This window comes from Cotesia glomerata, linkage group LG3 (assembly GCF_020080835.1).
Source record: "Cotesia glomerata isolate CgM1 linkage group LG3, MPM_Cglom_v2.3, whole genome shotgun sequence".
Taxonomy (NCBI): domain Eukaryota; kingdom Metazoa; phylum Arthropoda; class Insecta; order Hymenoptera; family Braconidae; genus Cotesia; species Cotesia glomerata.
The window spans coordinates 18,801,511-18,827,778 of NC_058160.1; the positions used below are offsets into that span (position 1 = coordinate 18,801,511).

The 26,268-nt window shown below is 33.1% G+C and overlaps 1 protein-coding gene across 1 annotated transcript in view; it reads left to right on the plus strand.

Moving 5' to 3' along the window:
• Positions 1-26,268, plus strand: part of LOC123261523 (brain-specific homeobox protein) — a 301,828-nt gene that overhangs the window by 63,298 nt on the left and 212,262 nt on the right. Inside the window, exon 2 of the mRNA XM_044723165.1 lies at positions 23,175-23,432. Within this exon, the coding sequence (XP_044579100.1) occupies positions 23,175-23,432 (258 nt within the window). The remainder of the gene's footprint in view (positions 1-23,174; positions 23,433-26,268) is intronic.

Here is a 26,268-nt window from a genome sequence, read left to right on the forward strand (position 1 = left end):
TTATATTCATAAGATAAATCTTCAACATCCTTAGTGCATTCGTCGATAGGTGTTTCTTGATCAACTAGTGCATTTGCCCACTCTTTATCTTCCACGACTTCCATCGTCCAATCTTTATACGGTTCTTGGAAATGCAAAGAACTTTCTTCGACCATTTCGACTCCGGAGTATTCGTTCATAGCATTGAGTAAAATATTTTCAAAACTTGCTTTGATTTGTATTTCTTCGTCATTTACCGGCGATTCTGGAATGTTCATGACTTGAAATGTTGTTAAGAGTAGTCTTATAACATTTATAGGATTGACTTTCATTTTGCTCTATGTACTAAAATAAAGATTTTCGTACAATTTTGAATTATTCACTTATTAAAAAAAAAAAAAAAAACACGATTATAATATTGAATTATAAAAGATGAAGTACATCGCAGTAACTAAACTAATCTCGAAATGATACATTTATTTATACTATGTTGTTTTTCACATTACTGACTCATATATACTAAAAATATAATTATCTCTTTTTTTGTATGAGATAACGATGAATGATTATTATGATTATAATAAATCATTATAAGCATTTTTCTTTTTTTTTTTTCCAAAGCAGATTCACATTAAATGACATTTGTAATATTTGATGTCCCGATACACAAAATAAAGTTTGGGATGAGAAGTAAACAAGTAAGTAAAATATTAAGATATAATATTATTATTATTTTCTAAATGCTAGAAATGTACGAAAAAATTATTATTGATGAATTCATATCAAAATTAATATAAAAAACGATATTTTCTTGGTGGTCACTGTAGATATGCTTAAGGGATGTTCACCCCCTAAACTTAATTTTTCGGAAAAACCCCGAAAGACGTATTCTCTACTTTTTTTTCCTCTTCCGATTGCCGTTGGTTTTGTTGAAATCCATCGAACAGTTTTTTTTTTATAAAAGTTTTGTGATTTTCAACCCTCATAACTTTTGTTCTATCCATTGTTTTATTATAAAACCAAAAGCATTTTTCATGATTTTCCACCCTGAAAATCATGCAATTGGTCCCATTCGATTATTTAAACTGCAAGTATGCGAAACTTGAAAAACACCCCTTTGGAGGCTAACTTTTGAGGGGTAGTTTCACCCCCTAGAAATGTTTTTCCGCAGATAAAAAAAAATACGTGTCTCTTAGATTTCGACGGAGAATAACATATCTCAGTTTCATCAAAATCGGAGGGGGACACCGGAGAGAGTTTCCTTGTTAGTATCATATATTTGTTAAACACTCTTGATTGTAATTTGCAAATAAAAATATATAAAAGGAATCTTGATGTAAGACTGGATATTTGTATAGAGGCACATATAATAGCTAAGCCTGGGTATATCCATTTACATAACATTAGGCCTGACATAAAAATCCAATTTGTATAGTCCATTATATTTCATAGAGGTTTGAGGTAATTTTAATAATTATTTACAGACATAAATAAATACATTGAATTATTTCTATTATAAAGTTGAATATTCCTATAAAAGCCCACATTTATACCTATGGATATCCTCATGAATTTCATGAGACGGGATAAAAATTAAATATGGATAATCATCAATATTACATAATTCTGAGGCACTCTTAAACGTAATTTATAAATAAAAACATCAAAATTATTTCTATTTTAAAACTGGACTCTCCAATAAAAACTAAATTCTGCTGTAGAATTTCACTATGGATATTCTGCTTGAATCTATTAAATTTTAAAGTATTTTCCAATAGTTACTTACAAATAAAAATCTTTAAAATAACTTTTAGTATGGAGCTGGAAAATCCAATAAAAATGTTGTTTCTTGATGTGTTTTTGTCGCTGCAATTCCTAAGGTATTCCAGTGGATACATTATTTGATTATGTTCGTAACTGCTCATAAAATAACATAGACCAAAATGTCGTGTTATTGGTGTTGGCAGATAAATTATTTATTTCCAGTTTATATGGAATTACTTAAAAATTCTGATATTTTCAGAGTGGCTATTACATGTAGAATACATAATTTTTTCCGATTGAGGAATTGTCATTAAAAATCATTAAAAAAATTTTCTGTTTCGCATTCGGAAATCCACATAGTTTTTTATGTCCATATAGACTTACGAAAAGAACAGATACAAACCTAAGTGTAAGGTGCAGATAAGATCCATACAAATACAAATAACATTATAATCCGATTAATTCCAATAAAGAAACTCCGCTATGATAGACTTACATATAGATTCCAATAGATTCCAAATCTCAATCTATCTGGAAATTTTTTACTCCAGATAGATTACATATAAGCTATTACAGATTCTATTGTTCTGTATGGGACTGTATTGGATGTTTTCAACAGGGGTGGCGCTAAAAGCGGCCTATTACAATATATATACAGTAGGGTGGTCGTTAAAATTTAAATTTTTTCCGACGCCCAAAAAAATCCTTCCTTTTGACGAAAAATTTTGCTTTTCGATTTTAAACAAAAAGAACACGTGCCTCCGGTCAATTGAAGTTCATTTTACGATAAAATGATAGTTTTTTAAAATATTTGTCACAGTTTTTAAATTTGGGCAAAAAATCATCAAAACAGGCTTGTAGGAAATTAAATTTTCTACAAAAGGTTTTTTTCGGTTTTAGATAAAGTTCATATACATCGAGATAATCTTATTAGTTTACTTATAAACTCTATTAAGTCAGTCATTTTTGCACTAAAAACTTTATATTTCCGGAAATATGAAGAATTCTCTCAAAATATCTTGAATTTTAGATATTTTCTTCATATTTTGACATGGGTAAATGATTTTCAATTTAATGATTTTTAACTCGTCAGCACTCACGTTATAAGCATTTTGCTCACACAACAACATCCGACTTATAGAGCGGCGCTGTAGTGCAAGTGAGACACTGAAATTCACGTGAGTTCTGACGGGTTAAAATGAAATCTCTATCGGTAAGTTATCTACAACTAATCTTGTTCATATTTCCATTTGGGAGAGTAGAGCGCCTTTCTGTGAGGTCTAGACTATTAAATTGGTCTAAATCTATAAATTAAGATTAAATAATGCTGTAAAGCGGGAAAGAAGAGGAGTTAAGATAATTATTACGTGAAGCGTTCCATATTCACGTAACAGGATAATTGGGAGGAAGGGATTGAGACAGGAATTGGAAAAGACCTTCTTAACCTAAGTTCATAGAATATGCGAGAAAAAATTCGGATAGCTCGGACTGGGACTCGAACCCAGAACCTTCTGAAGACATGTCAGCTATTCTCCCACGCAAAATCGTGAGGCGTTCCACATTTTTAAAATTAATTTTAAAAATAAGATAATGCTGTGAAGCGGGAAAGAATAGAAGTTACGGTAATTATAACGTTAAGCGTTCCACATTCACGTAACAGGATAGTTGAGAGGAAAGGATTGAGAAAGAATTGGAAAGAACCTTCTTAATAAGAGCTTATAGAATATGCAAGAAAAAATTTGGATAGCTCGGACTGGGATTCGAACCCAGAACCTTCCTAAGACATGTCAGCTACTTTACCATTTGAGTTACCCGGTCTATACCAAATTTCCTTTTTGCTTATTCTATATACATTAAGCCACATCGTCTATCTTACGTTCCACATTTTTAAAATTAAATAATGCTCTGAAGCTGGAAAGAATGGGAGTTACGGTAATTATTACGTAAAGCGTTCCACATTCACGTAACAGGATAATTGGGAGGAAGGTATTGAGATAGGAAATGGAAAAGACCTTCTTACTGTGAGTTTATAGAATATGCAAGAAAAAATTGTTTATGTTTTCAGAAAAATAAAGTTTTTAGTGCTAAAACGACTGACTTAATAGAGTTTATAAGTTACTAATAAGATTATCTCGATGGATATGAACTTCATCTAAAACCGAAAGAAACTCTTTTGTAGAAAATTTAATTTCCTACAAGCCTGTTTTGATGATTTTTTGTCCAAATTCAAATACTGTGACAAATATTTAAAAAACTATGATTTAATCGAAAAAAGAACTTCAATTGACCGGAGGCACGTGTTCTTTTTCTTTAAAATCAAAAAGCAAAACTTTTCCCGTAGTTTGTTATCAAAAGGAAGGATTTTTTTGGGCGTCGGAAAAAATTTAATTTTTAACGACCACCCTAATATCCCGACTAGAAATTTCAGTGAGGCAGTGATTTGGCGCAAGTAAGGCATGCCGAATTCCAAACTTGCAGTAAGTGAGGCATCCAAACCAGGCCGAAGTTTGGGATGTAACGCAGTTGCGAGGCTCAGCCTAACTTGGCTCCCTGATTAGGTTGCAGTTTGGAAACCAAATTCGCAACGAAGAATCCAAATCTAATTCTTTCTTGATTTTTAGCTTTTTTATTATCAAGCGAAAATTAATAATAACTAATGCTTATTTTTTTATCTTCTTTTACTATTTTAAGTATAAATATTAAATTTAGGACTAAATTTTTTAAATATTTCATGAATAAAAAAAAAAACAAATTCTTTGTTGCTTTTATTTAATATTATTTTTATTATTTAATTTTATTTTTTCTGTAATTTTTTTTTTGTTTTTTGGAGCGTTTTTTAATGTGAAGAGGTTTTTTTGATTGGTAGATTTGATAAGTCAAGGGGGAAGGAGATGATGGAGGAGTTAGATACACTAATCACACATAACACTTAACTTTACTTTACACTCGCCTTAATAGTAATTATAATTAGTAATTATTAATTATTAAAAACCGTACATGTCGAATGCAAGACTCGAATACGGTACTCGACGCACGAGGGCCCTATACCATACCGCGACGCTACGCCGATGATGAGCGACCTCTTACTTTACGATACTTATAAGCACAACCAATGTTCGGCTTGCCTAATTTAAAACAAATAAGATTCAAATTGGGCTAGCCTAAGTTTGGAAAGCCAAGTTCGCTTCAAACTAGCAAAACTCAGGTTATCGTTACTTGAAACCAGTTCGGCGTTCCCATGATATATCAGACTTAAGGAATCCATGAAACTTTCCTAGTTACGTTCAAATATAGCAAGCCAAACATTTTGTTCTGCCTACCTTAGTTTTTATGAGGTACAACCTAGGCAAGCCTAAGTTAGGCAAGCCAAACTTGCCCCGAATTGGTTCTTCGGCATATGCCTCACTGAAATTTCTAGTCGGGTACATGAGACACCATGTTAATAAGTACAATACACAAATACTTTCATGAATACACACTTTTATATGTATAGAACTAAAAGGCTTAACCTTGGAAAGACTTAAAGCCAAATATCTTCTCTCACTTTTAGAGTACTTTGGCAAGAAATGCCGAAGTTCGTCAAACGTTTGGAATGCTTAACTTGCAGGAAATTATAAAATCCAAAGGTCTACGGAAGTTCGGTTTGCCAAACTTGAAAGTAATTGGGGCCATCTATGGTAAGCAAAACTTCGGCAAATCTTTGGTTATCGTTACTTTCAGCTAGTCAGGCATTCCAAAGGTTCGCCGAAGTTCGGCTTGCCATAGATGTCCCAAATTACATGCAAATTTGGCATACCAATCTTCGTTTTGCCTAACGTGGATTTAAGAAGGCGCAAATTAGGCTTGCCTAAGTTAGGCAAGCCAAACTTGCCCCTCACTAATTCTTCGGCATTCCTCACTACAATTTCTAGTCAGGATACAGAGTGTCCCAGAAGTAACGGACGCCATTGTACCATCTGATAAACAAAATAATTCTGAGACGAAAAGTCCTTAGTCATTTTTTAATCAGACGCATAGATAATTAATTATTAATTAAAATAACGTCCTTTTATGAGTTAGAGAGAGAGCACTAGTGTCAAGTCAAGTGCGTTCCAACGAAGACGCTTGCACGTGTGAATGTGTAAGTAAATATGTGTGACTACGTTAGCTATAGAAACTAGTTAGTCATATAGTTAGTTGTGTCTTTGTTTGTCACATACTTTACTGGACACTGGTGCTCTCTCTCTCTCTCTCTAACAAATAAAGAGACGTTATTTTTAATTAATAATTAATTATCTATGCGGTTAATTGAAAAATGGCTAAGGACTTTTCGTCTCAGAATTATTTTTTTCATCAGATACTACAATGGCGTCCGTGACTTTTGGGACATCCTGTATATATATATATATATATATTAGGGCGTTTCAAAAAAAAAAAAAATTTTTTTTTTTCTTGGAACCAGGCTCAAAAGTTTCGTTTGGATGCCAAAATAGGTCTCCGAAGATATGAGCCCTTAATATTAATATTAAGGTTGTCCGCCACGCACTTTTCGATTTCCCATAAGAATAACACAGGAAAAAAGTTTTTTTTTCGTTCTGATTTTTGTAACTAATGAACCATCGTTTGCTTTGGAATTTTGATCAAATATTTTTGTAGAGAATTGAACGCTCTACAAAAAAGCTCTGATATCATTTTTCGATTACTCAACTCATTCAAAAGTTATTCAAGGTCAAAGTTAAATTCATTATCAATTTAGCCGTTTTTCTGAATGATTTGGCAAAAATATTGTTTTTAGAAAAAATGTTCCCCAAATATTTTATAAAATACTAATTAGACTTCTGAGGATTGTTAACCAATATTTTTCGCTGTATGATAAAGATGGACGAAGTACTTAAAACAATTTATCAATGACAGTTAGCTCTATAGATATTGGTAATCAGTTATTTTAAAATTGTCATTTCAAAATCGATAATCTGATGGCGCTGAGTGTAAATGTCATCATTTCATTAGATTAATTGATTGTTTTGACATTTCTATTTAATAGACGTCTTGTTTACATAAGTTGTGGAAACTCGTGAGCAATTAGTGAATATTTATAATTTTCAAGTTTAAATTTTCTTTGTGAATTATATGATAACATTGAAAATGAATAAATTGATCAATATTATTGGTGATCCAGTGGAGGATTTTGTTGGACGTAAACTTCCCTTAATAAAAGAGGTTATTGCGGTATTTTTTTATCATAAAAATATTCTCAAAATAAATTATAGAGGAAGTCTTCAAAAAACAATTGATAAACTCGAAAAAAAGTGGCCTGAGGCTGGCATCCCAACGTGTGGGAAAAAATATGTGTTAAAAAAATTTGAAAAAATATTAGAAGACAAAAAATTACAAAAGTCTTCTCAACGAAAACGGTCTGCAATACAGAAAAAAAATGAAGCAATTTTTCATCAAAAATTGGCAAATTTATTCGACATTGCCAAAGTAAATGTCGAAAAATATCTCACTGATGATAAAAAGTTGTTCTTATCAGGTCAGCGATCAAAAAGTAGATTCGGTTTGATTGATAATGTTGTTCAATTGAGCTCAGCGGAAAATACTGAAGATGCTATGGACGTAGAGCCTGTTGGTAAGTTCTAGATCAACTGCTATTTCAATTATTTATGTATTACTGTTGCAATATACTTTCAATAATTATTTTTAGATATAAACGACCCTGACGCTAATGTGGCTCTAGCGAGTCAAAAATCTTCATTATTTCAATCTAACTTATCAGCAACAACATCGAGTCATATATCTACTGATGTATCTGATTTTGAAAGTCAACTTAGCCAACCGAAACAAACTCCAAAATTGAATGTAATGACACCTGAACTCTGTGCTGCACTTGATCGATCACAAGTGACTCACAGGAATGCCATTTTTATTTTATCTGCTGCGTTCAAAAGTGTGGGAATCAATCTGTCAACTCTTAATCTGAGTTACAGTACAATTTATCGAACGCGAATTAAATTTAGGTCAGATATTGCTAAGGATCTGAAATCTAAATTTCACAAAGACGACCGTTATGTAGTGCATTGGGACGGGAAAATTCTCAGTGATATCGCAAGCACGAAAACTGTGGACCGTATTGCAGTTCTTTTATCAGTTTCTGGGGTTGATCAACTTCTCGGAGTTCCAAAAGCTGACGACGGAACTGCTCTTAAACAAGCTTCTGCTGTTATTGACACTTTGAATCAGTGGGAAGTTGCTCCATATGTGAAAGCAATGTGTTTTGATACGCCACCTGTAAATACTGGTATGATTCATTGAATTTTTATAAAGTTTGTATGATTGATTTTATCTTGGTATTTTTTTGTGATTTAGGTATTTACAAAGGAACTTGTGTTTTAATCGAAAAAGAACTTGGCAGAAAATTAGTATGGCTTCCATGTCGCCATCACATAATGGAGATTATTTTGAGAGGAGTTTTTGAAGTTCTTTGGAAGACGACATCGGGTCCTAACGTTCCAATATTTGTTAGATTTAAAAAATTCTGGGACAAAGTTGATCAATCCAATTATAAAAGTGGAATTGAGGATGAAACTGTAGCAAATACTTTAATAGAAAAAAAAGCTGAAATTGTTACTTTCATTAACAACTGCCTTCAGGTACAAATGGTTTATTACTCTTATTGAGACTTTTAAATCTTTAAATTACAATTGATTAATTTTTTTTTTTTTTTTTTTTTTTTAGATGTCACAGCCTCGAGATGATTATCAAGAACTTTTACTCCTATGTTTAGTGTTCCTTGATAGTTCTTATGAAAAATCATTTTCTTTTAAACGACCTGGTGCCATGCACCATGCGCGATGGATGTCTAAGGCTATTTACAGCTTGAAAATATTTTTATTTCGTGATCAGTTTAAACTTTCAGATCAAGAAAAGAAAAGTTTACGCAGAATTTGTATTTTTGTAATTTTATTTTATATCAAAGTATGGTATAATTCAACTTCTGCTATACAAGCACCAAACAATGACTTAGAATTTATGAAGAATTTGATTCATTCTAAAAAAATTAATTCGCCACTGTTACAACGAGCTTGTCAGAAAATGATGGAACACTTGTGGTATTTAAATGAAAAATTGACCACAATCTCATTATTTGACGACAATGTATCTGTTGATGTGAAAAAAAAAATTGTTGCGGCAATTCAAAATCGGGAAAGTTCTACACCAATGCGTCAAAGGTATGAGAGTATGGAGCAAGATCTTGAATCTTTATTGGAAAAAGATTTGAGTGATTTTGTCTCCAAAAATTCGCTAGAACTATTCAAAAAATTCGATTTGCCATGCGATTTTTTGGAGGATGATATTTCAACATGGTGCAGAAATGATTCATATAAGGAATGTTCAGAATATTTCAATACGTTAAAAGTCACTAATGATGTAGCTGAACGAGATGTTGCTTTGATTGAGGAATACAACAATTACCTCACAAAAGATGAGCAACATCTGCAATACTTATTGCAAGTAATTCGCGAACATCGGCAGAGATATCCCAATTACAATAAGACAACTCTTCAGCAAGATCAATTTCATGTAAATGTGTAAAAATCATTTTTAGACAAAAAAAAAATCATATTTATGAGAAGTAATACATTTTTAATTTGTTATAAGTTTTAAGTAATTAATATATAATATTTATTAGTCATGAATATATACATGTTAAATAAATTCACTTGTCTGTTGGTCTGAATTAAGAAAACGCAAAAACACGAATAACTCTTCAGGCCATGAATAAAATTTAACTTATTTTTATGTGCAATCTATTTAAAAATGATTTTTCAATAAAATTACTGCAATCTTTAATGACCAAAGATAATAGTTTTATTTTTTTTAAACTCCAAGACCTTAAAAATAAACTTTCAATTCATTTTAAGACCTTGAAACTAATAAAATTCGGAGGATTATAAAGAAAACGACTAAATTGATAATGAATTTAACTTTGACCTTGAATAACTTTTGAATGAGTTGAGCAATCGAAAAATGATATCAGAGTTTTTTTATAGAGCGTTCAATTTTCTACAAAATATATATATATATATATATATATATATATATATATATATATATATATATATATATATATATTAGGGTGCTTCATTTGAGACGACTATTTTTTTTTCTCACTCCATTGACGAAATATTATTCTTTACATAGAAAAAAAAATTCTCACCAAAGGATAGTTCTTAATTTCAATTTTAAGTACTCGCTGGATGAATTTGAAGTTTTCTCATATAGTTAACGCGTTAAAATCATTTTTTTTTTTTGCTTTAATTATCTATAGCATAGCGACATTTCATGATATTCATTTGACCATGGGCGGAAGTTATAGAAGGATCCTTCCTCTTTAAAAGCTCTGACAGATTATTTTCAATTTATGAGCTATCTCACCGATAAAAAATTGTATATGCGATTTTTGCTCAAAAGTCGTGGTTTTTTTTATTTTTTCTCCTAAACTATTGATCTGACACCAAGATTGCAAAGGACTTTTTTTGTAAAGAATTTAATTTTCTACAAGATAGATTGATAGCTGAACCCTTTCAATGAATTGCCTCTGAGATAAATTTAATTACTTACAAGAAAACAATAAATGACACTATTTTATCGTAATTTTTATACTTTTTAATAAAACAACAGTTGATAAAAAAAATTATAACATTGTATATTTTTAAAATAAACCATTGTGATATCGTTATAATGCCTAAATTTTTTAAATTTTGAATCATCTTACAAATATTCTAATAAATATAGTTGTTACATAGAATATACCCAAAATATATAGTCATACATAACTCCGGCACACAAAAAAAAAAATGGTATGTACTTTCGACCGGACCTACCTATTGAAATGAATATTGACCCACTGAATCCGAATTTCAAGTCCGTTTGACCCGGTCACCCTTCAATTTTGAGCATAATGCAAAAAACCCCAAAAAACTGCAGTCACAGCAATGAAAAAATTCTTGTGGACCCGGATCAAGTGTGATTTTTATGTATCCCAATTTACTGAAACTAAATCTGAACGTTAATTAGCCTGGTGAGCCGACCAAATTTGCAAAAAAAAAAACGAAAAACCCAAAAAAATTGCAATAAATCATGAAAAATTGAAGTTATCGAGATAAAAATTTTTTTCGACTCAGATTGAGTATAATTTTCATGTATTTTGTTCCACTGAATTTGAATCTGAAGTTTTCTTGCCCCGTTAACGTTTTAAAATTAAAAAAAATCTCAAAAAACCAAAAAAATCAGGAAAATTGCAGCTATAAATATGAGAAAAAATCTATAAAACATAATTAAATAATTTCCTTGTATTTTTTCGCGCATAAAATACAAATTAAGAATCTGAAAATATAAAAAATTTTAATATCTATAAAAAATGACGTATATCTAGAATAAAGAGAACGATTTTCTCGAATTTCAAACTGTTCTTCATTGGTATCGAACTCCTTTGTTCTCAAACGATCTACGCAGTAAATTTTTCTTTCGTTTGTTATTATCTCTTGTATTTCATGCGTGAAAAAATACAAGAAAAGTATTTAATCATGTTTTATAGATTGTTTTTTCATATTTGTAACTGCAATTTTCCTGATTTTTTTGGTTTTTTAAGATTTTTTTAATTTTAAAACTTTAACGTGGCACTGGGCTAATAAACGTTCAGATTTAGATTCAGTAAATTGAAATATACAAGAATCATACTTGATCCGGGTCCACAAGAATTTTTTCATCGCTGTGACTGCAGTTTTTTGCAATGTTTTGGGGTTTTTTGCATTATGCTCGAAATTGGAGGGTGACTGGGTCAAACGGACTTGAAACGAAATTCAGATTCAGTGGGTCAATATTCATTTCAATAGGTAGGTCCGGTCGAAAGTACATACCACTTTTTTTTTTTGTATGCCGGAGTTATGTATGACTATATATTTTGAATATATTCTATGTAACAACTATATTTATTAGAATATTTGTAAGATGATTCAAAATTTTAAAAATTTAGGCATTATAACGATATCACAATGGTTTATTATAAAAATATACAATGTTATAATTTTTTTTATCAACTGTTGTTTTATTAAAAAGTATAAAAATTACGATAAAATAGTGTCATTTATTGTTTTCTTGTAAGTAATTAAATTTATCTCAGAGGCAATTCATTGAAAGGGTTCAGCTATCAATCTATCTTGTAGAAAATTAAATTCTTTACAAAAAAAGTCCTTTGCAATCTTGGTGTCAGATCAATAGTTTAGGAGAAAAAATAAAAAAAACCACGACTTTTGAGCAAAAATCGCATATACAATTTTTTATCGGTGAGATAGCTCATAAATTGGAAATAAGCTGTCAAAGCTTTTAAAGAGGAAGAATCCCTCTACAACTTCCGCCCATGGTCAAATGAATATCATGAAATCCCGGGAAAAAATGATCAGGACTGATCAGACCTGTTCATATCTGATCAGGCCTGAAATCCGACCTGATCAGGCCTGTTCATGTATGATCAGGCCTGAAATTAGGCCTGATCAGACCTGTCCGTGCCTGTTCATGTCTGAACCTTTGAATATGCTCAGACCTGATCAGACCTGTCCATGCCTGTTCATGTCTGTTCATGCCTGTTCATGTCTGAAGCATTAAATACGCTCAGACCTGATCAGATCTGATCAGACCTGTCCATGCCTGTTCACGTCCGAACCGTTAAATATGCTCAGATCTGATCAGACCTGTCCATGCCTGTTCATGTCTGTTCATGTCTGGAGTGTTAAATACGCTCAGACCTGATCAAGCCTGTTCATGCCTGCTCATGTCTGTCCATGCCTGTTCATTTCTAAAGCGTTAAATACGCTCAGACCGGATCAGACCTGTCCATGTCTAATCATGTCTGATCTAGCCTAAAATAGATAAGGATTAAAACTCCATATATCAGCTGACAAGAACTGTTCATGCATGATTTGCCCTCTTAAATGATATTTTAAGTCTGGAAGAAAAATTTTATCGAACTATAGACTGCAGTTCTATTTTTAAAATTAATTTGTTCCGTATGACGTATCAGTTTCTATCCCCTTATAAATTTTAAATGTACAACTTTCATCTAAAATTTCGGCTTATATAAGCATGAACTTTTTAATTTTCCATGCCAAAACGATGATTTTTAACGATGAATTTTGACGCAGTGACATAAAATTTTTTACTGTGTTCTATTGAATACGCGAAAAATAAGATTATTCATTAAAAGTTTGAGTTTGATAGCGTGAAAATACCAAAGAATATCAGTTGATATCGATAGGCGATAAGTCCTTTCAAGGTGTCTGTTATTATTTTAAGCTACCGCCTTGGTCCATTGCAGTAGTGTCAAAAGCTGCTAAATTGTAGAACACACAAATAATTTTTCATTTCCTATACGTTTTAATTAAAAAAAACTTCAATTTTAAAAGAAAACAATAAAATTATAATTGCGGAATAAACCTTGAAGAAATTTTTTTTTTACTTTACAGAGAACCATATGTTAATGGATCGAAAAAAATACATAGCCGTCCCAAATAAATCACTCTAATATACACAGTAAAAAATTTTGCGTCATTGTGTTAAAAATTTTTGTGTTAAAAATGTAACACTTATGTGTAAATTTAACATATATTTTGTTTAATTAACACAAAAAAATGTTAAATATTTAACATAAAAATTTTTATCACAAAATTTTTTAACGCAATGACGCGAAATTTTTTACTGTGTATAATTAATTATTAATAATTAATAAATTATGTATAGAACTCCGTTAACTATAAGGATAAGTCATGTATAAAATTTAAATTACTAAAAGTAGTTTGAAAGGTACATTAGAGATAAGATGAGTCATTGGGTCAACAGGTAAAGTATCAGTCTGAAGAGCGCAACGTACATGGTTCGAATCCCCGTCAACACCAATCTTTTTTTTTTTTTTTCATGGCCTGATCGAGTCAGACATGAACAGGTCTGATCAGACATGAACATGCCTGGCCAGGTCTGATCAGACCCGGTCATTTTTCATATCTGATCAGACCTAAAGACTCATGCCTGTTCATATCTGATCAAATCTGATCATTTTTTCCCGGGATGTCACTATGCTATAGATAATTTAAGCAAAAAAAATGATTTTAACGGGTAAATTATATGATAAAACTTCAAATTCATCCAGCGAGTACTTAAAATTGAAATTAAGAACTATTTTTTGGTGAGAATTTTTTTTTCTATGTAAAGAACAATATTTCGTCAATGGAGTGAGAAAAAAAATAGTCGTCTCAAATGAAGCACCCTAATATATATATATATATATATATATATATATATATATATATATATATATATATATATATATATATATATATATATGTATAAATGAATCCCTATTTTCCTTGGTCACACCATCACGCGTGAATGGCTGGACCGATTTCACTAATTCTTTTTTCGATGTGTTTGTTATTGTCAGCAGAAGGTTCTTATGAAAAAAAAAAAATTGAGAAAATTGCGCGGAAAATTAGAAAATTTAAGAAAACTCAACCACTATATAAAATCTATATCTATATATAGTTACTAGCTGACCCAGCCACGCGTTGCTGTGGCTCAGTAATTATAATAGATTGAATCAATTTTTAACTTCCCGCTAAGAAAATCGAAGATTTTCAAAAATCGGGAAGTTATTGGTTTTACCCCATTTTTCAAAATCGAGTTTTCATCAGATCTCAACGTTTTGAGATCCTAGGAAACTACCCTGAATTTTTTCGCGATGATGTCCATGTCCATGTGTGTGTGTGTGTGTGTGTGTGTGTGTGTGTGTGTGTGTGTGTGTGTGTGTGTGTGTGTGTGTGTGTGTGTGTGTGTGTGTGTGTGTGTGTAACCCTTTTATGACTTTTGAACGGCTTGACCGATTTCATCGCGGTTGGCGCCATTCGAAGGGCTTGATCAAAAAGATTTTGAATACACTTTGGACCGATTCAGATCGGTAGATTTTGAGAAATCTAAAAAAAAACTACAAAAAAAAATTTTCAAATGTAGATTTTTTGGAATAACTTACAAATGGCTTTATCGATCGATTCCAAAAATCAGCTCTTAACATAAAAAAAACACGTCGATTGCCGCCAGTCCGGTCAAAATCGGTTGACGAAAGAAAACCGAAAAAAGTATTTTTTCAGAATCACTCCGAAATTCCTCGTTCGATCAATTCATACTTAAAAAGCCTCTATGAGGCTTTAAAAACTGCGTTGAATGCTGCCAATCGCGTTAAAATCGGTTCATTCATTCGAAAGTTATTGTGGTTTGAAAGTTCGAAAAATTTTGTTTTATTAACTGCTATTAGAGTTTTGAGCTTGGAGAGCCCAAAATGACACAAAACATATTTTTTAGCTCGAAAGGCTCAAAAACGGAATGTATAATTTTGAGCGCTTAAGTACAAAATGAACGGGAAGTTGCAGGAATGGCCTTCAGGGTCAACCGTCATCCTAATATTTTTCTTATTCTTCTAATACAATCAAATTAATATTTTCTAAAAAAATTAAAAATAGATTCATTCATATAGGATTGAAAATAAAACGTTCTGTCAAAATTTGAAAGTAATGGGTAAAGTATCGAAATGTTGAAATAAAGGTTGTTCGGACGCTAATGCACTTCTAAAGATCAAAAGCTTATTTTTTTATATGTTATAAATTGCTATCTCATATGTCTAAATTAATTTTTTGGAATAGATCTGGCGAAGGGTTATCATTTAATAAATTATTAAAAAATTGAAATTTAACATGTAATTTCTGTCTTTCGCTAACACGAAAAGATTTCATGGTTTTTCTACACGTGAGCAGGCAACATATAGCTATCTATGTGAAAAAAATGTGTTTTCCAAATCAAAACCGCAAATAGACAGTGTTTGGTCTTGAAATTTAAGCTATCTACCGGATATCCGTGGAACTTAGATGCCAAACCGCCGTCTATTAGGACTTTATAGAATTAACCAATAAATACACATCAAAGTCGTATAGTAAACATTTAATTTGCAATAACAGTTATTGAGATTAATTATTGAGATAAAAACTACCCTATCTTTCAAGTTGGATCAAATTGCACACGGTGTGCAAATTTAATTTAAAATCGGTTAAGTAGTTTAGGAGTCTATCGCGGACAAACAACGTGACACGTGATTTATATATATTAAGATAAAAATGAATTACTGCGCGTTAGTATCGCCAAAACTCAAATATGGTTTGACCGATTTTGATAATTTTTTTTTGTTTTGTACGTTATGGTTCAAAGATGGTTTATAAAAAAAAAAAAAAAAAACATTAAAAAAAAAATCATAATTATTAAAAAGTCAAAAAATTAAAAATTAAAGTGCAGCCAACATGTTATCGAGAGGTTCTGGGTTTAAATCCCAATTCAAGCTATCCGAATTTTTTTCTCACACCTATATATCTATATTTATAAAAATAAATTGCTGTGTGTTAGTCTCGCTAAAACTCAAAAACGGCTGGACCGATTTTCAAAATTTTTTTTTGTTTTGTTCGCTATAGTTTAGGGATGGTTTAGAAAAATAAAAATTTTTGAAAAACCCTAAAGTTCAGCTAAAAAAATAAAAAATTGTTAATTTTGAATCGGAATCGCTATTGTTATGCTTGAGCCTCAAGGTTACAAGAGTGTACCAAAATTGTTCAATATGTAGGAAGATACGTACAAGTATACTGCAGAATTATACTATCTTCTTCTTCTATATATATAAAAATGAATTGCTGTGCGTTAGTCTGGCTATAACTCAAAATCTTCTGTATATATGAACAAAAAAAATTTCATAAATTCAGTGTTCATTTTTTGGGATCTTAATTTTCAGGCGATAATGAGAAGCGAGTTTCATTTAATTACTTGACAAAATTCTAACCGCACTTCATACAGCCAGTATTTATTCTTTATCGAAGTAGACTAGAGTTTAAAGATTGATAATTGCTGATCAAAAGGTGTAATAAAATATATTGTAGGTGATACGAAGTTCACCGGGTCAGCTAGTAATTTATAATTGGACTATTGCTGTATCGAAATGTTAAAAAATCACCCTCTAAAAAATAAGGAGTTAGATCAATTGCTAATTAGGCCGTCGATATATGGGTCATTCCATGTCAAATCGACCAATAGTTAGAATCGACCCCTTCCGATTTAGATGAAATTTGGTCACAAGTTTGCTTTTATCATGAAACAAATTCTGCCAGACATGTACGAACTTTTAAACGAACGATATTTTCTGACTCAGTTTGTCGAGCTGAATCAGGAAATGGCGAAATTTTTTAAAAGTTGCGCCATGAGGACGAATGCAATAGTTAGATTTTTATAAAATCTACTGAAAATCAACTTGATTCCAGAGAAAAATAAACTTCAATCAAGAGAAAAATTTTTGATAAAAAAAATTATTTTGAAAAGTTTCATCGTCTTGATTTAAGTAGACAAGTTATTGAATTGAGAAATTTTTTTACTCCTTATACATGAATTAGTGAAAATTCACTGGAATAAGTGAATATTCACTTATTCCAGTAAATTTTCACTAATTCATGTTTAGAGAGTACGTTTAAGTAAATTTTACTTAACAAGAATTTTTATCTTGAATAAAGTTTATTTTTAACTTTCCGCTAAGAAAATCGAAGATTTTCGAAAAATCGGGAAGTTACTGGTTTTACCTCGTTTTGCAAAAATCGAGGTTTCAACAGATCTCGACGTTTTGAAGCCCTAAGAAGCTTTCCTCACTATTTTTACGATTATGTCCGTACGTCTGTGTGTGTGTGTGTGTGTGTGTGTTTTTTTTTTTTTTTTTTTTGTTTATCTTAGGGGGGGGGGAATCCTTCTTACGTATTCCAGGCATAGCTGTTCGGCCTAGATATGTGGCGACTCGACGCAGCGTCATACTAAAACTCGACGCTAACGCCCCTACCCACTAAACCCTAAACCCCTTTTCTTCTTTCCTCTAATCCCTCATGGAAACCGCCGTCAGGCATTACTTCGTGAGGGGAGGATCTAGCTACTGCTATTCCTTTTGGTGGCTAAGGTGTTATTTTTCCTTCCTTCTAGTTTCTGTCATTTGCCCTTTTTCTTTCAATGGAATGCAACTCTGTAAGCACTTCGGTGGTAAACGTCGTTGTGGCGTTCCAGGCAGCTTCGGATGACAGCATTTCTTCTACTATTAACTCTGGTGTGATTTTCTTGTTCAGGATCTTCTCTAACTCATCACGCTGTGGGTTAAAACGAGGGCACTCAAAGAAAACGTGCTCCGCATTTTCAGCAACTCTTGGGCAAGACGGACACTCTGGGGAATTATCGTGCTTAAAACGATAAAGGTACTCCCGGAAACAGCCGTGTCCTGACAACATCTGAGTCAGATAGTAGTTGGCCTCGCCGTGATTCCGGTTAAGCCAAACGTCAATCCTTGGTATGAGACGGTGTGTCCATCTCCCTGTTGTCGCGGCGTCCCACTGCGATTGCCATCGTGCGATGCTGTTCTGCCGTTCTTTAGCTCTGAGTTCCTCGGCACTTTGTGCGGTTGTCCTCTTTCGTTGGTAAAGGTTACGTCTTTCCTCAGCTAGGACTCTGAGCGGCAAAATTCCGGAAATGACACACACTGCTTCCTCTGATATTGTTCGAAAGGCGCTGGCTACTCTTAGCGTGCTCAGTCGGTAAACTGGACATGCTTTCCTCCATGATTCTTGGATCTCAATTGCGTCGGCCCAAATGGATATACCATATGTGAGGACCGATGTAACTACTGATGATAGCAATGACCTCCTTGTCTGCTTCGGGCCACCGATGTTGGGCATCAATCGTACTAGGTTGGCTACTACTGCTGATGCTTTGGTGGTCACGTGTTCAACTTGTTGTTTAAAGTTAAGTTGGGCATCGAACATCACTCCCAGATATCGAATGAATGGTTGGGATGTGATTTCTTGGTCTCCGACGTTTAGATTGATCGTTTCCACCACTTTTCTGCTAGTGATAAGTACAGCCTCGGTCTTCTGTTTAGCCAGTTGTAAATTTACTGTGTCCATCCACTGTTTAATTCGCTCAAAGGTGATAGCGAACATATGTTTTATCTCATCAAGATGCTTGGCGACTATTACTACGGCTACGTCGTCCGCGTACGCTACCAGTTTGACGTTTCTTGGTAGTTTCAGTCTCAGCAATCCGTTGTACATGACATTCCAGAGAAGTGGACCGAGAACAGAACCCTGCGGTACACCTCCAATAACATCATACTCCTTTGGACCATTCTTCGTGTCATATCTCAGGACTCTATCTGTGAATGTGTGTGTGTGTGTGTGTGTGTGTGTGTGTGTGTGTGTGTGTGTGTGTGGGTGGGTGGGTGGGTGGGTGTGTGTAAATCTCTCATAACTTTTGAAAGGATCATCTAATTCGATCTAAATAAGCGGCGTTCCAGAGAGTTTCTTTGCCCTTAGAATTCTGATACTAGTTTACAGAATTTGAGTCGATGAATTTTGAGAAATCTCAAAAATAAAATTTCTAAAAATTCGTTTTTTCGAAATATCTTTTAAACGGCTAAACCGATCAATTCCAAAAACTAATCAGCACTTAACCTTGAAAAAACGCGTTTATCGCCACCGGCCCGGTTAAAATCGGTTGATTCGTTCGTGAGATATCGTTGTCGAAAAAAATTAAAAAAAATGTTTTTTTTTTAGAATTTCTATGAAATATTCAGTTTGACCAGTTTGCGCTTTAAGATTCTTTAAAAAGCTCAAAAACTGCGTTGAATGCCGTAAGCTGCGAGAAAATCGGTTGATTCATTCAAAAGTTATTGCGGTTTGAAAATTCAAAAAATCGCGCTCTATGAATCTTCTATCAGACTTTTGAGCTCAAAAGCATAGAAAAGCTATTTATTTGAGCTCGGAGAGCTCAAAATAACACAAAAACTATATTTTTGAGCTCAAAGAGCTCAAAAAATAAGTAAAATGTTGTGCACTTAGATACGGAGGTAGCGGGAAGTTACAGGGATAGTCTTTAGGGTCAACCGTTTTCTTAATTTTTTTTAATTTGATATCTTTTGAATCCATTATAAAAAAAAATTAGGAAAACGGTTAACCCTAAAGGCCATCCCTGCAACTTCCCGCTAACTCCATACCTAAACGCTCAACATTTCACTTATTTTGTTTTTGAGCTCTTCGAGCTCAAAGAGATAGCTTCTTTATGCATTTGAGCTCTTCGAGTTCAAAAGTCTGATAGAAGTTTGATAAAACACTATTTTTTAAATTTTCAAACCGCAATAACTTTTGAATGAATGAACCGATTTTTACGCGGTTGGTGGCATTCGACGCATTTTTTGAAACCTCATAACGGATTTTTAAGTTTAAATCGATCGAATGAGAAATTTCAAAGTAATTCCAAAAAAACACTTTTTTTGAAATTTTTCGTTTTCGATAGCTCTCGAACGAATCAACCGATTTTGACGGGACTGGTGGCAATCAACGTGGTTTTTCAAACTTAAGAGCGGAATAGTTTTTGGAATTGATCGGTGCAACCGTTTATAAGTTATTCCAAAAAAACGATTTTTTGAAAATTTTATTTTTGAGATTTCTCAAAATCTAGCTAACCGAATCGATTCAAATTTTTACAAAATTAAATGGCAATGATACTCTTTGGATCGCTACCTATTTCAATCCGATCGGTGAAGCCATTTAAAAGTTATAAGAAGTTTACATACATACACACACACACACACACACACACACACACACACACACATACATACATACATACATACAGCCGCATGGACACCATCGCGGGAATAGTCAGGAAAGCTTCCGGTGACCTTAAAACGTCGAGATCTGATGAAAACTCATTTTTTGCAAAACGGGGTGAAACCAATAACTTCCCGAATTTTGAAAATCTTCGATTTTCTTAGCGGGAAGTTAAAAATTAGGAAAACGGTTGACCCTGAAGGCCATCCCTGCAACTTCCTGCCAACTCTATACTTAAACGCTTGAAATTGCACTTATAACGTTTTTGAGCTCTTCGAGCTCATAAATACGTGTGTGTTATTTTGAGCTCTCCGAGCTCAAAAATTATCTTTTGTATGGTTCTTCGAGCTCAAAAATTTGATAGAAGTTTGATAAAACACTATTTTTTGAATTTTCAAATTGTAATAACTTTTGAATGAATCAACCGATTTTCACGCGGTTGGTGGCATTCGACGCAGTTTCTTAAGCTTCATGAAGAATCTTTAAGTTTAAATTGATATAACGAAAAATTTCGGAGTAATTCCAAAAAAACACTTTTTTCGGTTTTTTTTTCTTCAAGCTATCTCTCGAACGAATCAACCGATTTTGACCGGATTAGTGGTGATCGACGTGGTTTTTCAAGTTCAAGGGCGGATTAGTTTTTGGAGTTGATGGATGTAGCCGTTTAAAAGTTATTCCAAAAAAACCACTTTAAAAAAAAATTTTTTCCGATTTTTTTTTAGATTTTTCAAAATTTCTTAAAATCTATCGGTCCGAATCGATTCAAATTCATAGGAAATCTAAGTTTGAGGGAACTCTTTAGAACGCCGTTTGGTAGATTCCGATCGGTTCAATCGTTCAAAAGTTATAACCGATTCACATACTTACACTGAGAAAACGGTTTGTTTGACTCAAATACACAGATTTATTTGAAATGAATCAAAAATATTTATCTAATGTTAACAAATTTCTCTTATTTAAATATATATTACTTTGAATCGAATACTACTTCGTTTTGGTTTATTTAATTGAATCGACTCATTTATTTTATTCAAATAAAGATAACTATTAACTATTAACAAATCTCGTTTCAAGTAAATTACGCTTGGTGTCGCTATTTTTGAATGTAAGAGTATTGTTTACATTTGACTTTTTTGTGACCAGCCACTATTTCTTTTATATTTATTTTATCATAATATTAATTTACCTATTGATCTTAAAGAAATTTTATTTTTTTCGGTTGTGAATTACTATTTTTTTTTTTCACTAAATTTTTTTTTTTATATTTCATGCTGTTATTAGAACGAAAAAAAAAATTTCTTAACCTAAAATCCGTGTCGTTTAGTAATAATTTTTTTACAGAAAATTTTCAAATGTGTTATTGAATATAGAATTTGTATATTTTATAACAATATTAGTTTATTTTCGTGAAAAAATATATATATTACTTATAATACTAATAAAAATACTATGATTACTATGATACTGAAGTTAGCCGTCAGCTGTCAATTTTAAAAATTTTAATAACAAATCAATTACAACAAAAAAATGCTTCTAAAAAATTTACACATGATTTTAAAAAATTCTAAAAATTTTTAGATGTCGGCTAACTTTATTGTCATTGTTAATTTCAGTATAAGTAATAATTCCAAAAGAAGTGCCCATTTTACCCCAAACGTTCGATATGTCCACTTTTACAACTTTATAACCTAAAACTAAAAATCATTGCTTTGAGTATACTCAAACATACCATTTATTTATAGTTAACAAATCTGATTTGGTTGAAATATACGATTGTTAGCACCAAAGAAATATTTGTTAACTATAAACAAATCTGGATTTCATTCAAATATACTACAACTTTGTCTCAAATAAATATTTCTGGTGATATTTAAATAAGAGATTTATTTAAAGTTAATGAGCTTCATTTCATTTAAATGAATTGTTTTCTCAGTGTACACACACACACACACACACACACACACACACACATACACACACACACACACACACACACACACACACACACACACATACATACATAGTGACAACCTCGCGGGGATAGTCAGGGAAGCTTCCTGTGACCTTTAAACGTCGAGATCTGATGAAAACTCGATTTTTGTAAAACGGGGTGAAAACAATAACTTCCCGAATTTTGAAAATCTTCGATTTTCTTAGCGGGAAGTTAAAAATCTCAAAATTTACCTGAAAGAGTTATTTGATGAATACGTTAAAGGCGATAACACGCCGTTTGATTGGACCTGCTAAACTTGTACCTCATGATAATTTTTAGCGATTTTATATAGAGATTAACAATTATAGAAAAATGGTATTTTGGTGTTTTTTTCATAAAATAACTTTTTAATAGCAAAATTAAACAAATTTCTGTTAACCTCATTTCCTAATTTTCTTCTTTACAACAAATTATACTCTTTTGATGCTAGTTTGAAACTGAGTAGATAAAGAACTTCGAATTCTAGTATTTAGAAATCTACTTCCATATCGCATGTCGAATGGCCTTTTTATTTATTTGAGTGGTTTTTCAACCACACTAATTGCGAATCTTGATTATCTTGTTTTATTGTCAATGTTAGTTATACAAATTGTGAATTATAGTTCACCTTGTACTTGCGGAACATTTGAATAGTATAGAAAAAAATTTTTTTAATCATTTTGAGCACACAATTTTATTATTTACAGAAAATTTTCAGACCCTACAACAAACAAGTGGAAGTTCAACGGTGAGCACGACAGGTTATTCTCACAGTCTCCCAGGATCATCTCCAATTCAAGTTAACTATGCAGTAGGAATTACAAAGCCTATTGCAAGACCAACAGCATATCACCCTCATCATCCAACACATCCAAGCCACCCAACTGGGCCGACGCAACATCACTTTACAGCTCATGCACATCACACCCTTCAATTATTGGCTTGTCGGGGACCTTATCTCACTAGTAAGCATTCGTTTCAATAAGCATTTAAATGTTTGTCTGATAGAACTAATCTGCTCTCGTAGAAATAATTTAATATACATCGATTAAATAAAATACCTATACGTGTTAACTAGTTTGAGGTAATTTTACGATGAGTTGTTATGAATAAAATAATAGTAAAGTCTAATCGATTGAGGCATAGCAAACCTCTTGCTTATACAAAACGGATCATGTGATTAAATATACTTTTACTTTAATATGATGTAAAGATGAGTGCAACAAGTCCTTGCGTGAGAATATTGTTTGCTTGGATAATGTTCTTATACTTAATTTGATTAAGAAATAACTTACTTCTAGAAGTAAATTATTTTTAATTGATGTTACTTTAATTAACTTCAACTAATTTGAGAACACGGAAAAAAATAAATAGTACATGCAACATGATGCAGTCTTGGTAATTAAACATGATGAAATCATGTTGCACCAACATGATTTGTCATGTTTCGGCTTCATGACAATCATGTTGTCTGCTTCAGAAAAATTATTAATTATCAAGCAACTAGATTTTTTCGGATTTATAATATTGTTGATGAAAATTAGAGTAAATTATCAAATTAAATCATTTGTAATGATATTTTTGCTTAAGGTGTTAAGGGTAGTCAGGATTTTCAAAAAATCGATTTTTTTTTGCATTTTCTTTAAGTGTAATATCTTAAAAATATTGTCTGATAGTTTGAAGTGAATCCGAAAAATACTTTTCGAGTTATTCGACAAATAACAAAGGACGTTCAGGCACTCCAGAACGCTCGAGAGCAGGTAATGTAAAACTTTAAATGCGTTTTTCTCAAAACTATGTTTTTTAAACTAGTGACCACTGTAACTCGAAAACCACTCAGTAGATTTCAATGAAACTCATACAGTTTTTGGAAAACATAAAAATCTCGAGTCTGATCAAAGGATTTTTTTTTTCTTCAAAAATTTTGATTTTTTATAAACAATTAACTGTTGGTTTTTTCCCTAAAATCTAGAGCAAAATTTCTTGAGGCCGCCATTTTGTTAGTGTTAAAAAAAAAAAGCATTGATCAGACACTAGATTATCTATTAATGAAACTATTTTTTCTTGCCCGATTGATTTTATATGAATCTTAAAGGATTTATGATGGTCACCGAAAGGACCTTTTTTTGAATTGGGTCAACACAAACAGCCATAACTTTTGAAATAATTAATTTTTTAACTTCCCGTTAAGAAAATCGAAGATTTTAAAAAATCGGGAAGTTATTGGTTTTACCCCGTTTTGCAAAAATCGAGATTTCATCAGATCTGTATGTATGTATGTAAGAATGTGTGTGTGTGTGTGTGTGTGTTTTTTTTTTTTTTTTTTTTTTGTAAAGAGGTACGAAAAAAGATCTTCAAAAGACACCGGTATCGTTAACTCTGCCGCCCATCTTCCGGCAGATATCGATAGTCGGTAGTGTGGAGATTTTTACCCACTAAAAAAAAACATTCCTCTTCCCCTCTCCCCTAGATGGTACGGGGAGGACTGGATTGGAACCGCGTTAGCATTACTTCAATCCAGTCGTGCTGCGTCTCACGACGCCTACTCCTGGCTACTGGTCCCTTTCTGCGATTTTGTCTTTCAGGAGGTGCTGTGCATAAACTGCAACAGCTGACCAGTTTTCCTCTTGTTTGATCATATAGGTCACCAGGCTTGAGGGGGAGAGCCTGGTGCCTATGATCTCTTCGGTGCTTCTTCTGTAGTCTTTCCATCGAGCACACTCGAAGAATGTGTGTTCGGCGTCGTCGATTTTATCCGGGCAGTATTTTCACGTTGGTGTGCTGTGCATACCCATCTTGAAAAGATAGGCATTGAACTGCCCATGTCCCGTCAATAGCTGGGTCAGGAAGAAGTCCGTATCCGCGTGCTTCCGAGAGAGCCAGACGTTGATGTTTGGGATCAGGCGCGCCGTCCATCTGCCCGTCTCTCCCGATGTCCATCGGTCCTGCCACTCTTGCTGCGTTTCCGCCTTTATCCTCGTTCTTGCGTCCTTCATGTTATCATCACTGTCTTTAGCGTCATAGAGTTTTGCTCTTTCGAACGCTAATAGGTCGATGGGCGCGGCTCCTGCAATGACCAATACAGCCGCTTCGGAAACTGTGCGGTAGGCGCAGGCAACCCTGAGAGCGCCTCGCCGCTGTACTGCTGCGATCTTTCGCCGGTAGGTCTTCTGCATTAATATGTCTGCCCATATCTCCGCTCCATAAAGCAGTACCGAGTGGACTGCTTCTAGAAGAACTCTTCTCTTTTTTGTTCTTGGTCCCATGGTGTTGGTCATAATTCGTGCTAGGCTAGACACAGTCTTGCTGGCTTTCTTGCATGCACTGTCGAGGTGTTCACGGAAAGATAGTTTCTCGTCTATCATTACCCCTAGATACCGCAGGGCCCTTGTTGACGTCAGCGTTGTTTCTCCCATGTCCATAGCGAATGGTTTTGGAAACCATTTTTGACGGGTCAAAACGACCATCTCGGTTTTCTGTTTGGCGAGTTTCAGGTGATGCTTATCGAGCCAAGTCTCGACGGTGTCGATGGTTTCCCGAACTAGCAGTTCGGCCTCTTCCACGCTGTCCGCCACTATAGTAGCTGCAACGTCGTCTGCAAAGCCTGTTAGCTCTACTTGCTCTGGCAACGGGATTTCAAGAAGCTCGTCGTAGTCTGCGTTCCATAGATCAGGCCCCATTATTGAGCCTTGCGGCACGCCAGCCGTTATGGCGTATTCTTGTGGGCCTTCAGTAGTTTCCACTATTAGCTTTCTATCGTCAAGGTAGTTGTCGACTAGTGCCAGATTTTCTGGCTCCACG